Here is a 16,366-nt window from a genome sequence, read left to right as displayed (position 1 = left end):
AGAACGCAACCTGGCAGGCCACAGGAAAAGAGGGGGACGAGAGAGTGCCCCCCCTCCTGAACCATACCAGTCCACATGCCCTCAACATGGAGAGGGTTCTTTGGGTAGCCCCCCAAAGCACCTTGTCCCCATGTTGATGGGCAAAAAACAAAAAGAAACACTCCTATGGCCACATCTGTATGGTTAGGTTATCAAAATAAAAAAAAGGGGTTCAACAAGGAACCCCCGGTCAGACTTTAAGGCACAGCAAACCAGAGGGATAGTATTCAGTATAATAATATAATAAATTTTATTCAATACACAAATACATATACATTGTGAAAAGGGCAAAAGCATATAAAAATCATCTATATAAAAATATACATGATATGAGCCCCAATGCGTCTACGCGTTTCGTTCTAAAAACTTCTTCAGGACACATTCAGGTCTCAATTATTGCAGAGAAAAGGAGAAAGGTCTCACTATCTAAAAATAAAAACAGAAGCATAAATACATATAGACACATAATTCCATAAAACACCAGATGAGGCTCAATGACATATGCACAGAAGACATATATTGTGTACATCCGCATTGTTACCTTGCAGAAAGGCTCTCATAAGCCCTAGTAGATAAAAAGTGTATATTTCCACTGTAGGTGCAGGAGACCTGTCATAGAGGTAAGTAACCATCAGCTACAGAAAAAAAAAAGGAGAATGTCAGAAAAACAAATGATGCATAAGAGAATCACAATATGTATGAATGGAATAATATATGTGACCTGTGGTCATATAAATCCTAGCTGCAGGTGCAAGGAAACCACAAAAGTTGCTAATAAGCCAAAGGGATAAATATCCACGCCAAAAGAAAGCTCCCCCAACCATCGGGGGGCTAAAAAATAGCCCATATGCAATATCCGCTGAATGGCCCAGATGGAAGTGTGTAAGTACACTTATAGAGCCTGTAGAAATAAAAATAAGGAAGACACCCAAAGTGGGCATTTAGAGTGTTCCATATGTATCCCAACAAACAAAAATAAAGAAGAAAGGACGATTATAGTATATATAAAGCACTTACTTTCAATTTGGATCTAGTACAGATCCCCTGGGAGGAAGCAAAGACTCTCATGAGTTGGCCGGTAAACAAACAATAAATAACCCGTTTTGGCACCAAAAGGGGCGGACACATCGTCTATCTTGGCGCCAAAACGGATGTGGCAAAGATAACAAACCTGTCCTCAAACCACGTGAGAAAAGGGGGCGGGGTGAGCTCCGCCACCCAACACGAGTGCACAGCAACGTGGAGAGGCGGGAACGTCGCCCGCCCCGACGCCGGAACAGACAGGATGCAACCACATGTCCCGTCCCCCACCAGCCCGAAAGAAGGGAAGGGGCGGGGCAGTGGCCCACGCATGCACCAGCACGACAACGTCACCGCACATGCACAAAACAAAACACAAACACAAACAGCACAGCAGGCGGACCTAAACACCATACGGCAGCAAACAACATCAGGCCACGTCCCAGACAGGAAATAGAACAGCATGCACATCTGGCCACCACAGGTCCGCCGCAGCATAGCCAAGACCGAGACGCCGGAAGAGAAGAAAAGAGGGAAAATAAATAAATAAAGCTGACTGACCATTGATGACATGTATGTATCAAAACCTACTGTGGACATATTAAACGGATCTGTCATAGGTCAGAGGTCATAAGCCAGCATACTGGGATATGGTATGAAATAAAATAAATTGTCCTGCTCACTGTACAGAAACATTTCATAACAACAAATATCCATCAAAGTAAATTGGTTTGCTTATGGGTACAGAAGTTTGTAATAAAGCATATAATAATGCGAACAAATGTCATAAATAAATAAATAAATAAGTGACATAATATCACGAAAATACCAGTGTATGAAAAAAAAAGGGGACCACTTTATAAGTGATATAAATAAAATAACATTTATAAAAATGATTTGAAACTGAGCATGTCATTGAGGCCAGGGTATGATGTGGCCTGCAAATTGTACACGCATTGGGTCTCTCTTTGGAGTACCCTTTGATCAAAATTACTGCCTCTTGGATCCTCGTAAACACGGTCAAGGACGGCAACTTTGAATGTGTGTGGATCATAATTATGCTTAAATGCCACATGATAACCAATGGCCTTGTTAAGTATGCCATTGGTAGCGTAATAAACGTGATCCTTCACCCTTTTCCACAGTGGTCTAATCGTTTTGCCGATGTAGAAGGCTCCACATCGGCAAAGAATAATATAAATAACCCCTTTGGTTAAACAGGTAACATGGTGGCGCAAAAAGTGCATCTGGCCACTGGGCAGGACAAAAGAAGGCCCCTCCAGAAGAAGATGACAAAAGTCACAGTTACCACAACGGAACAGACCAGATAATTCATTTTGTCTGTCCTGGGATTTGTGATAATTACTCTGTACAAGACGATCCTTAATGGATTTAGGACGCCTATATGTTATTTCTGGACGTGGCCCCAGATATTTAGAGAGTATAGGATCAGCTAATAGGAGGTGCCAATGCTTGCTGAGAATAGAACATATAACCTGATGCTGATCAGAGAAAGTAGCGATAAATCTTTATCACATCGGACTCACTTTTTTTCTGAGAACAGGATCTCATGTCTTTTTAAACACATTTTAGTGTACCCCCTGGCCAATAAATGCTTGTATAATAAGTCAGCCTCATGTTTAAAATTTGCATCATTGTAGCAATTTCTCCTGAGGCGTAGATATTGGCCAAAAGGGATACTACAAATAAGTGCATTCGGATATAAAAGTACCCCTACCATTTCACAAAAAAAGTGTCAAAATGTTAAAAAAAACAAGATACAGCTTGGGGACAAGTCCTTTATTAAAAAATGAAAAAATAAAAATGTTCCACGATGTTCCGCCGACAGACCGAAAAAGCAAAAAAAAATCTGCCACCGATCCGCCTCCATGGGAGGCACCCGCCGTGTGAAGCTTCATCGCCTTTAACAGTTCTTATATAACTGAGGGCGGGGCCACCCGCTGATGTAACCGGGAGGCCCTGTCCCCCTCTGACGCCACGGGGAAGCCACGAGAAAGTCTCCGTGCGTCACAGGGGGGTGGGGTCACCCAGGTATGTCACCGTGTGGCCCTGCCCTCAGTTATATAAGAACTGTCAAAGGTGATAAAGCGTCACCCCATGGAGGTGGATCGGTGGCGGATTTTTGTTTTTGTTTTTTCGGTCCGTCGGAGGAACATCGTAAGACATTTTTATTATTTTTATTTTTTAATAAAGGACTTGTCCCAAGCTGTGTCTTGTTTTATTTTAACAGGGGGAGGCCGGGATCTTGGGGTCCCCTTGTTAAAGGGGGCTTCCAGATTCCGATAATCCCCCCACCCGCAGACCCCCACAATCACCAGGCAAGGGTTGTGGGGATGAGGCCCTTGTCCCCATCAACATGGGGACGAGGTGCTTTGGGGGCTACCCCAAAGCACCCTCCTCCTGTTGAGGGCATGTGGCCTGGTATGGTTTAGGGGGGTGCTCTCTCGTCCCCCCTCTTTTCCTGTGGCCTGCCAGGTTGCATGCTCAGATAAGGGTCTGGTATGGATTTTGAGGGGAACCCCTACGCCATTTTTTTTATTTTGGTGCAGGGTTCCCCTTAAAATCCATACCAGACTTGAAGGGTCTGGTATGGATTTTGGGAGAGACCCCTATGCCATTTCTATTTTTAAATTTGGCAGAGGGTTTTCCTTAATTTCCATATCAGACCCGAATGACCTGGTATGGATTTTAGGGGGACCCCCACACAATTTTTTTTTTAATATTTTGGTTCGGGGTTCCCCTTAATATTCATACCAGACCCAAAGGGCCTGGTAATGGACTGGGGGGGATCCCATGCTCTTTTTTTCAATGAGTTTTATCTATATTGCCGAGACCTGACAATTCATTACAGCCGCGATCAGTTTTAAATGACAATTTTCCTTTAGAAATGTCATTTTGTTGTGGTACTGTTCTAAACACGGGAACAATGGATCACTTTACAGGCATACTATAGACACCCCCCAGGCACAATATTTAAAGGAATATTTCATTTTTATTGTTTCACTTTAAGCATTAAAAAAATCACTGCTTCCGCAAAAACGTTTTAAAAAATAAATTGCATTGATACATGTCCCCTGGGGCCGGACCTATGTCCCCAAACACTTTTTATGACAATAACTTGCATATAAGCCTTTAAAATGAGCACTTTTGATTTTTCATGCTCTTGTCCCATAGACTTTAACAGTGTTCTGGCGGCTTTCGAATTTTTCCCGAGCACCACATATTGTTCGGTGTTCGCCAGAACATCCGAACAACCAAAGTTCGGCCCAAACTTTTGCTCGGGCCGAACCGTTTGCCCATCCCTAGTAGACACAAGAACTGCTATGCCAAACAGGGAGATCGCAGAGCAGCCAATGGTTGAAGGTGTGTTGGTTCCTGAAAAGTTTGTTTCCCTCCAGTCGGAAGGACCAGATAAGGGCACATGCATAGCAGATGTGTTGCCCACAGCCCAACAGCTGAATAGTGTCAAGGTGACAATGTAATGAATGTTGACTTGCAGAGGCTCATTGTTGAATTAGAGGGGATGAGTGGGAGACATGCGTCTGACAGTGCTCCGGGGGAGCCTCAGGCTGTGATGGGTACCTCCAGTGAGGTGGAGGCCCCTTTAAATGCCTCGGCTTTTTAAGCTGCAGTGAATGAGCCCCTCCATGTCTCTGATAAGGGAAAGGTCCCTAAAAAGGTTTTGCAAATTGATGTGGAGTGTGTAGAAATGACAGATATGCTAGTGGAACTGCTTGAACTGGTGAAAGCACATTCTTTGTATACCTGGGTGCCTCCATTACAGTTGGATGTGGTGGTACCAATGGGTGTAGCCAGATATTACAAACTGTGCAGGTGTCAGGGCTGGGCTCAGCCCTTCCTTCTCAGAGCTGGCCACTCAGTTGTTGGCTAATTGCCAGCTCTATCTCTCCACAGCTACTCAGCTGTTGATGATATCCTGCTCATCAGTCCTGCCTACTTAAGCCGTTCAGCCCAGTGGATCTCTGCCTTCGCCTTGGTCAACATCACAGAGAAATTCTCCTGAGTTCCTGTTTAAATACTTGCTTTGCTGACATCCCTTCTGGCTCCAGATCCTGCTGGCTGTTCCACTACATTGATACCTGACTTCTAGCTTGGGAGACTATCCTTTCCGGTTACTGAACTTTGGCTATGTTTTGACTACATTTGTTCTTTTTACGTTTATTATTAAACAAGTGTGATTTAACTGTACTTCTGTCTCGGCCTGATTTCATGGTTTCTGAAAGCCGGGTAACATTAATCACCAGTGGAACCAGTTGGTTTGATGCTTTTTAACAGTGTGGCAAGTCATCTCCCGATTCCTTGTGAGGGTGTTTCCAGAAATGGTTCGGTATGGAAGGCACTCTGGAGAGCTGATGGAGACATTGGAGGTCTCTCCGGCTTTTGCGGTAATGAACACACCTGCTAGTGCGGTCCGAGCTGCGGCTGAGCACAGATTAGTAAATGGAGCAGATACTGTCTCACCTGCTAGACCTCCTAAGAAGGAAGGGCCTGATATGGATGTGGAAAAAGCTGAGATTCTGTCTGACACCCGCAAAGAGGTACAAATTGAGGTACCCAGAGACGCTCTAAAATATAGTACGGAAAGGAACAAAAATTGTGCAATGGAAAAGTGTGAGCTGGCAAAGATTGGTACTGCTAGCAATGGGTCATGCGTTACTCAATATCAGTTGTTAGGACAACTGACCACAGAGATTTGGACAACAGGTGAAGAGAAGGTCCCATAGGGGATAACTGCTCACCTGTGTGTTGTCCCTCATTGAGCCTGGCCCAAACAAACCCTGAGAAAGAAAGAACTGATGGTATTGGTAATTGTAGAAATGGTTATTTATTACTAAATGTTAATGTAAATAATGGCCTTGATATGAAAATGAATAATTTCTTGGTAAATGAGCATGATAAACAGGTGTTGAGCTCTGGGGATTTGGTGGTCAAGGGTAAGTGCAAAGGTGTTGGTAAACCTAAGAGACATACTGTGATGGGGAAAACGGGTACCAGTGAAGGAACAAGTGGTTCCTCTTCAGGCATAGTGTCAGGAGCACGCCTACAGAACCCAGAAAGTTTGTTGAAAGGCAAAGGGTCACCAGGAAAGACATGGGAGCTCAGGAACCCCAAGGGAAGAGGGAGAAGGCTGAGTATACAAAAATGTAGGACCCCATTGAGGTTCAGGCTAGGAAGTGCCTGGAAACACACCCTAAAAAAATATTGGGCCTACGCAGCTGATAGCTGGCGCAGAGGTAGGTGCTCCAATCATGAATTTGGGCCTACTGGGTCGAAACAAGGGTGGAGGATATGTGATAGGATGTGATGCTGTCACTGTAAAATTTGTGATTTAAAGGACATAGTGTGCACATTGGCCCAGTGCAGGACTACAGAGTGTAGCTTTGGAGTGGAGAAAACTGCTTTTGCAGCTTTCTCCAGGTTTTGTTATACCTGGATTGGGCTCTGTAGTTTGGGAGATTCCATAGTGTCTTGGGTGGGACGGAATCTTCAACCCTGTGTCCAGGTTTTGTGGAAGACCAGCAGGGTGTGCTCAGTCACTCCGTATGATGAAGGTATGGGAATACCTCATGGCTCCCAGTTGGAGACATGTCCACCCAAGAGAGACAGGAGGTCTCCAGGAGTCAGAGGCTGCAGGTGGCAGCCAGAGCGTGTGTGTGTCCTCAAGAGGCAGTAAATAGCCTGAGGACTAAGGCCAGAGTGGAGCTGTGGGCGCTAGGGATGAGCTTTGTGTTCGAGTCGAACCCATGTTCGACTTGAACATCGTGTGTTTGGTCGTTCGCCGAATTACGAACGATATGGGCTGTTCGCGCCAAATTCGAGTGGGGCGTCACGGCCCATAATTCACTGCGGCATTGCAGTGCATTGCTGGCTGATGATTGGCCAAGCATGCACTATGACCAGCATGCTTGGCCATTCACAGCGCCGTCTGAACAGAGAGCCATAATTGGCCAAATCCAAGGAGGCTTTGGCCAATTATGGCTCAGGGGGTTTAGTACGCGCCCCATACTATATAAGGCCGTCTGCACGGCGGCCCGGTGTAGTGTGTTCCGGCATTCAGATAGAGAGAGAGAGACAGACAGTGTCATTTTATTTAAGTTAGATAGAGTAGGCAGGTCGAGTCAGTTAGCTGCAGTTACAGTGTATTGTGCATATATATATGCATCCCAGGTGTTGTATATATACAGTCCCTGACAAAAGTCTTGTCGCTTGTGTACAAATTGACCTGAAGTGCCACTAAAATATATTTATAATCAAGATTTTGTTACAAGAAATGGGTCATTTTAATCCCAACAGCTTTTGTAATAATGTTTCAGTGCACATCGAAACTGACAAAAGTATTCTAATATTCACAGCTTGGTAAAGCCCATTGAGTCAATTTTTGCCAAGACATAAGTGTTGTCGCCTTGTTATATGAGCTTCACCTGTGACTAATAATGGATCAATTAGGTCCACCAGTACACTAGACCTTCTCAATTGCAACTAGACCTCTGCAAACTAAAGTGTTGATTATCAAGAGGCTGAAGACCAGATCCACTGCTGATGTGGCACCTTCAATGTGTCTCAGCGTCAAGTTCAGAGGATAAAAAAAAGATTTGAAGAGACTGGAGACGTTTTGGACAAGGCCAGGTCAGGCCGACCCCGCAAGACAACTGCTCGAGAGGACCGTTTGTTGGCTCAAAAATCCAAAGCCAGCCCATTTTTCCCTGCAGCAGAGCTCCACGAGACCTGGTCACCTGAAGTCCCTGTGTCAACCAGGACAGTTTGTCGGATTCTGTCTCGAAATGGCCTCCATGGTCGAATCAGTGCCCATAAGCCAGCACTCAACAAAAGACAATTGAAAAAACGTGTGGCATTTGCAAGGGCCACAGCCTGCTAAAAGGATGGACTCTGAAAAAGTGGCAGAAGGTGGATTTTTCAGATGAATCTTCTGTTAAATTACACCACAGTCGCAGCAAATATTACAGGAGACCTACTGGAACATGCATGGAGCCGAGATTTACCCAGAAAACAGTGAAGTTTGGTGGAGGCAAAATCATGGTCTGGGGTTACATCCAGTATGGGGGTGAATGAGGGATCTGCAGGGTGGAAGGCAACATCAATAGTCTAAAATACCAAGAAATCTTAGCTACCTCTTCTATTCCCAACCATAAAAAAGGCCAAATTTTGCAGCAGGATGGTGCTCCATCGCCTACTTCCATCTCCACATCAAAGTTCCTTAAGGCAAAGTAGATCAGGATGCTCCAGGATTGGCCAGCCCAGTCACCAGACATGAACATCATTGAGCATATGTGGTGTAGGATGAAAGATGAAGCATGGAAGACGAAACCAAAGAATATTGATGAACTCTGGGAGGCATGCAAAACTGTTTTCTTTGCTATTCCTGATGACTTCATCAATAAATTGTATGAATCCTTGCCAAACCGCATGGATGCTGTCCTTCAAGCTCATGGAAGTCATACAAGATATTAAATTTGGATCTCACAGCACCACTACTTAATTTGGTGACATATTTTTGGATTTTCAGTAAAGTTGTTCAATTTCTGTATAGGCGACAAAACTTTTGTCTTGCCAAAATTTGACCTGTCTGTCTTGATTAAATGATAAATCTTTTTTCAGTGAAACTAATTTATTTCAGTGCATTAAACATCATTTTGGAGGGCTTTAGCTTTTCATATGAGCTATTTCTAACACCATTTGATTAATTAAAAGTCAGGTTAATAGCAGGAGTTTCTACAAAATAGAGAAGCGACAAGACTTTTGTCAGGGACTGTGTATATATATATATATATATATATATATATATATATATATATATATATATATATATATATATATATATATATATACACTGTATTCAGTTTAGCTATATCCTGTTCTTCTCTTCCTAATATACTGACAGGCAGGCAGGTGTTTTTACAGTATTTCCAGCTACTGTACTGTGTACCCTGCACAGTCATAGTTACATATATAGTTACATAGTAGGTGAGGTTGAAAAAAGACACAAGTCCATCAAGTCCAACCTATGTGTGATTATGTGTCAGTATTACATTGTATATCCCTGTATGTTGCGGTCATTCATGTGCTTATCTAATAGTTTCTTGAAGCTATCGATGCTCCCTGCTGAGACCACCGCCTGTGGAAGGGAATTCCACATCCTTGCTGCTCTTACAGTAAAGAACCCTCTACGTAGTTTAAGGTTAAACCTCTTTTCTTCTAATTTTAATGAGTGACCACGAGTCTTGTTAAACTCTCTTCTGCAAAAAAGTTTTATTTCTATTGTGGGGTCACCAATACGGTATATGTATATTGAAATCATTTCCCCTCTCAAGCGTCTCTTCTCCAAAGAGAATATGTTCAGTGCTTGCTACTTTTCCTCATAACTAAGATCCTCCAGACCCTCTATTAGCTTTGTTGCCCTTCTTTGTACTCGCTCCATTTCCAGTACATCCCTTCTGATTACAGCATATTCCAGGTGTGGCTGGACCAGAGTCTTGTAGAGTGGGAGAATTATCGTTTTATCTCTGGAGTTGATCCCCTTTTTAATACATGCCAATATTCTATTTGCTTTGTTAGCAGCAGCTTGGCATTGCATGCCTTTGCTGAGCCTATCTTCTACTAGGACCCCCAGGTCCTTTTCCATCCTAGATTCCCACAGAGCTTCTCCCCTCAGTGTATAGATTGAATTTATATTTTTGCCACCTAAATGCATTATTTTACATTTTTCTACATTGAACCTCATTTGCCATGTAGTTGCCCACCCCATTAATTTGTTCAGATCTTTTTGCAAGGTTTCCACATCCTGTGGAGAAGTTATTGCCCTGCTTAGCTTAGTATCGTCTGCAAATACAGAGAATGAACTGTTTACCCCATCCTCCAGGTCATTAATGAACAAATTAAATAGGATTGGTCCCAGCACAGAACCATGGGGAACCCCAGTACCCACCCCTGACCATTCCGAGTACTCCCCATTTATCACCATCCTCTGAACTTGCCCTTGTAGCCAGTTTTCAATTCATGTACTCACCCTATGGTCCATGCCAACGGACCTTATTTTGTACAGTAAACATTTATGGGGAACTGTGTCAAATGCTTTTGCAAAATCCAGATACACCACGTCTATGGGCCTTCCTTTATCTAGATGGCAACTCACCTCCTTATAGAAGGTTAGTAGATTTGGCAAGAATGATTCTTCATGAATCCATGCTGATTACTGCTAATGATACCATTCTCATTACTAAAATCTTGTATATAGTCCCTTATCATCCCCTCCAAGAGTTTACATACTATTGATGTTAGGCTAACTTGTCTCTAATTCCCAGGGATGTATTTTGGGCCCTTTTTAAATATTGGTGCTACATTGGTTTTTCTCCAATCAGCTGGTACCATTCCAGTCAGTAGACTGTCTGTAAAAATTAGGAACAACGGCCTGGCAATCACTTGACTGAGATCCCTAAGTACCCTCGGATGCAAGCCATCTGGTCCCGGTGATTTATTAATATTAAGTTTCTCAAGTCTAATTTTAATTCTGTCCTCTGTTAACCATGGAGGTGCTTCCTGTCTTGTGTCATGAGGATAAACACTGCAGTTTTGGTTACTGAAGCCCCCCGATTCATTTGTGAAGACTGAGGAGAAGAATAAATTCAATACCTTCGCCATCTCCCCATCCTTTGTAACCAGATGTCCTTCCTCATTCTTTATGTCCTCCCTTTTTTACTGTTTACATACTTAAAGAATTTCTTGGGATTTTTTTTGCTCTCCTGTGCTATATGTCTTTCTTGTTCTATCTTAGCCATCCTAATTGCACCCTTACATTTCTTGTTGCATTCTTTATACAGTCTGAATGCTGAGGATCATCCTTCAACCTTGTATTTTTTGAAGGCCTTCTCCTTTGCTTTTATATTAATTTTTACATTGGAGTTAAGCCATCCAGGACTTTTGTTCCCTCTTTTAAATTTATTACCCAATGGGATGCATTGGCTAATGCCCTTATTTAATATGCTCTTAAAGCAAACCCATCTCTCCTCTGTGTTCTTTGTTCCTAATATTTTATCCCAATTTATGCCTTTTAGCAAGGTTTGTAGTTTAGGGAAGTTGGCTCTTTTGAAATTCAGTGTGTGTGTATTCCCTTTAGGTTTCCTATTTGTGTGATTTATACTGAAACTAATTGACCTGTGATCGCTATTATCTAAATTGCCCCATATTTCCACATCCGTGATCAGGTCTGTGTTGTTGGTAATCAGTAGATCCAGTAATGATTTATTTCTAGTTGGTGCGTCTACCATCTGACACATAAAATTGTCCTGCAAGACATTAAGGAACTGGCGAGCCTTAAATGAATGTGCGGTTCCCTCCACCCAGTCTATGTCTGGATAATTAAAATCCCCCATTATGATAACACTTCCCATCCTTGCTGCTAATCCAAATTGTGATAGGAGATCTGTCTCCACTTCCTCCCTCAGGTTAGGGGGCCTATAGCATACTCCCAATATTATTTTCCCCTTAGCTTCATCCCTTTGGAGCTCTACCCATAAGGATTCCACCTCCTCCCTAGCTCCCTCAGTGATGTCATCTCTCACATTCACTTGTACATTATTCTTGATATATAGGCATACCCCTCCCCCTTTTTTACCCTCTCTGTCCTTGCGGTAAAGGGTATACCCTTGAATGTTTGCCAGCCAATCATGAAAGCTGTTGAACCAAGTATCTGAAATTCCCACAAAATCCAAATCCTCCTCGTACAACAGTATCTCTAGTTCACCCATCTTGTCCGCCATGCTCCTGGCATTGGTGAACATTAGGGATGAGCTTCGTGTTCGAGTCGAACCCATGTTCGACTCGAACATCGTCTGTTCGCCCGTTCGCCAAATTGCAAACGATATGGGCCGTTCGCGGCAAATTCGTGTGGCGCGTCACGGCCCATAATTCGCTGCGGCATGGCAGTGCATTACTGGCTGATGATTGGCCAAGCATGCACTATGACCCGCATGCTTTGCCAATCACAGCGCCGCCTGAACAGAGAGCCGTAATTGGCCAAAGCCAAGGAGGCTTTGGCCAATTATGGCTCAGGGGATTTAGTACACGCCCCACACTATATAAGGCCGCCTGCACGGCGGCCCTGTGTAGTGTGTGTTCTGGCGTTCATTGAGAGAGAGAGAGAGACAGACAGTGACATTTGATTTGAGTTAGATAGATTAGGCAGAACAGTCAGTCAGTTAGCTGCACTTACAGTGTATTGTGTATTTATATGCATCCCAGGTGTTGCATATATATATATATATATACACTGTATTCAGTTTAGCTAGATCCGTTCTTGTTATCTTCCTACTGACAGGCAGGCTTGTCTTGTTACAGTATTTACAGCTACCTGAAGAAAATTGCTGGTGTTCTTTTGATCCTATTAGTACCACAGTCAGGCAGCTAGACTATTTACAGTTAGTGCAGTGCGTCCTGCTCACAGTGTTCAGCTAGATCCGTTCCTGTTATCTTCTTACTGACAGGCAGGCTTGTCTTGTTACAGTATATACAGCAACCTGAAGAAAATTGCTGGTGTTCTTTTGATCCTATTAGTACCACAGTCAGGCAGCTAGACTATTTACAGTTAGTGCAGTGCGTCCTGCTCACAGTGTTCAGCTAAACCGACAAGTTAGTGGGGTGCGTCCTGCTCACAGTGTTCAGCTAAACCTACAAATTAGTGCAGTGCGTCCTGCTCACAGTGTTCAGCTAGATCTGTTCCTGTTATCTTCTTACTGACAGGCAGGCTTGTCTTGTTACAGTATATACAGCAACCTGAAGAAAATTATGTAAAAAACTCCTGCGCTGTTAAATGAATCCTATACTAGAGGGACAGTGCTGTAACACACAGGACTGCTCCAAAACAGACAAAAAAAAAGTGAGATAAGGGGGTGGTGGTTGCGCTGTGATAGAAAAGGGGAAGGGGAAGGGGATTTTTTTTTGGGGGGGGGGGGAGGGGAAAGGAAACTAGACTAAATTGAATCAAAAGATATCAAATGACCTAAAAATGTGAATAAATTGTGTGAAAACGGACTCACAGATGCAAATATACAATGTAAGCACAAACAAATATCACTAAATGATGCATGACAAAAGTGCTGTAATCAAACCAAATAAAATAAATTAAATCAAATAAAGGTGTATACCAGCAGAGAGTGTACAGGGGTATATGAATCTGCTTCAAAAAGAGCATCAATCCAGAGTCTATCAGATATCATGAAAACTTGTCCAATGAAATTGCTGAAACCATGTATATATAAATGTGCTAATATTATAATCAACTGATGATATAAATACGTGGATAATAATTGACAATAAAAAAGAAAAAGACTGTGAATAAAAAATATATATATAAGTGTCCATAAAATAGTCCCAGTGGTTGGTGTTGGTGACCCGCCAACACTTGGCGAAAAAAATATATAATATATACCAAATAAAAATAAAAATAGATAAAGTGACGACAGTCTCACCACCAAATGTGACAATCCTGGATGTAGATAAGATACTGATGGTGGACCAGGGGGGAAGGAAGACAGTGTGCTGACAGGTGGGGGCACCTCCGTGTTCCCAGGCCCCTTACCTTACAGCTGTAAGGTATACAGCATACGTAGAGGAGGCCCCGCAGACGGGGAAGTCCAAGGTACAACGGATGGCGTTGATTGGTGATGCCGTATATCATATGCAGAGACAAAGAACGAGTGGCATATAGTATAATTCCGTTTGATCTAAAAATACAGGTGGGGGGGGGGATGAAGTTGGGAGAGGGGGAGGGGGGGGGGGTTGCACTCACTTTTAAGCAATGAGCGCACGCCTCAACCCACGAGCGCCGAGCTCGTATAATCCCAGGCTCTGGATCTTCTAAAAGACTCTCCCCGCTTCCAGTTCCTCACCACCCGTTATGCAGAGTTATATTGTGCGGTGTATAGAAAACAGAAACTGCACATAGCATAATCATTTAAAACACAGCTGGGGGGTAAAATATCCACGAGCGCCGAGCTCGTCACATCCAGCTAGTGTGTGGCAGAGTCCCGTGCTCCTGACACGTATCGTCACGTCAGTTAGTGCAGTGCGTCCTGCTCACAGTGTTCAGCTAAACCGACAAGTTAGTGGGGTGCGTCCTGCTCACAGTGTTCAGCTAAACCTACAAGTTAGTGCAGTGCGTCCTGCTCACAATGTTCAGCTAGATCTGTTCCTGTTATCTTCTTACTGACAGGCAGGCTTGTCTTGTTACAGTATATACAGCAACCTGAAGAAAATTATGTAAAAAACTCCTGCGCTGTTAAATGAATCCTATACTAGAGGGACACTGCTGCAACACACAGGACTGCTCCAAAACAGACAAAACAAAAGTGAGATAAGGGGGTGGTGGTTGCGCTGTGATTGAAAAGGGGAGGGGGAAGGGGATTTTTTTTTGGGGGGGGGGGGGAGGGGGAAAGGGGAAAGGGAACTAGACTAAATTGAATCAAAAGATATCAAATGACCTAAAAATGTGAATAAATTGTGTGAAAACGGACTCACAGATGCAAATATACAATGTAAGCACAAACAAATATCACTAAATGATGCATAACAAAAGTGCTGTAATCAAACCAAATAAAATAAATTAAATCAAATAAAGGTGTATACCAGCAGAGAGTGTACAGGGGTATATGAATCTGCTTGGGAACACGGGAACACGGGAACACGGAGGTGCCCCCACCTGTCAGCACACTGTCTTCCTTCCCCCCTGGTCCACCATCAGTATCTTATCTACATCCAGGATTGTCACATTTGGTGGTGGGACTGTCGTCACTTTATCTATTTTTATTTTTATTTGGTATATATTATATATTTTTTTCGCCAAGTGTTGGCGGGTCACCAACACCAACCACTGGGACTATTTTATGGACACTTATATATATATTTTTTATTCACAGTCTTTTTCTTTTTTATTGTCAATTATTATCCACGTATTTATATCATCAGTTGATTATAATATTAGCACATTTATATATACATGGTTTCAGCAATTTCATTGGACAAGTTTTCATGATATCTGATAGACTCTGGATTGATGCTCTTTTTGAAGCTGAAGAAAATTGCTGGTGTTCTTTTGATCCTATTAGTACCACAGTCAGGCAGCTAGACTATTTACAGTTAGTGCAGTGCGTCCTGCTCACAGTGTTCAGCTAAACCTACAAGTTAGTGCAGTGCGTCCTGCTCACAGTGTTCAGCTAGATCCGTTCCTGTTATCTTCTTACTGACAGGCAGGCTTGTCTTGTTACAGTATATACAGCTACCTGAAGAAAATTGCTGGTGTTCTTTTGATCCTATTAGTACCACAGTCAGGCAGCTAGACTATTTACAGTTAGTGTAGTGCGTCCTGCTCACAGTGTTCAGCTAAACCTACAAGTTAGTGGGGTGCGTCCTGCTCACAGTGTTCAGCTAAACCTACAAGTTAGTGCGGTGCGTCCTGCTCACAGTGTTCAGCTAAACCTACAAGTTAGTGTGGTGCGTCCACCTCAGTGTTCAGCTAAACCTACAAGTTAGTGGGGTGCGTCCTGCTCAGAGTGTTCAGCTAAACCTACAAGTTAGTGCAGTGCGTCCTGCTCACAGTGTTCAGCTAGATCCGTTCCTGTTATCTTCTTACTGACAGGCAGGCTTGTCTTGTTACAGTATATACAGCTACCTGAAGAAAATTGCTGGTGTTCTTTTGATCCTATTAGTACCACAGTCAGGCAGCTAGACTATTTACAGTTAGTGCAGTGCATCCTGCTCACAGTGTTCAACTAAACCTACAAGTTAGTGGGGTGCGTCCACCTCACAGTGTTCAGCTAAACCTACAAGTTAGTGGGGTGCGTCCTGCTCAGAGTGTTCAGCTAAACCTACAAGTTAGTGGGGTGCCTCCTGCTCACAGTGTTCAGCTAGATCCGTTCCTGTTTTCTTCTTACTGACAGGCAGGCTTGTCTTGTTACAGTATATACAGCTACCTGAAGAAAATTACTGGTGTTTTTTTGATCCTATTAGTGCCACAGTCAGGCAGCTAGACTATTTACAGTTAGTGCAGTGCGTCCTGCTCACCGTGTTCAGCTAAACCTACAAGTTAGTGGGGTGCGTCCTGCTCACAGTGTTCAGCTAAACCTACAAGTTAGTGTGGTGTGTCCACCTTACAGTGTTCAGCTAAACCTACAAGTTAGTGGGGTGCGTCCTGCTCACAGTGTTCAGCTAAACCTACAAGTTAGTGGGGTGCGTCCTGTTCAGTGTTCAGCTAAAC

At 43.3% G+C, this 16,366-nt stretch overlaps 1 protein-coding gene across 1 annotated transcript in view; it reads left to right on the top strand.

Annotated features, from left to right (window-relative positions):
* The first annotated feature begins 5,420 nt into the window (after nucleotides 1–5,420).
* LOC141128100 (vomeronasal type-2 receptor 26-like) overlaps nucleotides 5,421–16,366 on the top strand; it is a 49,401-nt gene continuing 38,455 nt past the window's right edge. Inside the window, exon 1 of the mRNA XM_073615184.1 lies at nucleotides 5,421–5,639. Within this exon, the coding sequence (XP_073471285.1) occupies nucleotides 5,421–5,639 (219 nt within the window). The remainder of the gene's footprint in view (nucleotides 5,640–16,366) is intronic.

This window comes from Aquarana catesbeiana, linkage group LG01 (assembly GCF_042186555.1).
Source record: "Aquarana catesbeiana isolate 2022-GZ linkage group LG01, ASM4218655v1, whole genome shotgun sequence".
Classification (NCBI taxonomy): domain Eukaryota; kingdom Metazoa; phylum Chordata; class Amphibia; order Anura; family Ranidae; genus Aquarana; species Aquarana catesbeiana.
The sequence above is the reverse complement of the archived record's forward strand: the minus strand, read 5'-3'. Positions and strand labels throughout refer to the sequence as shown.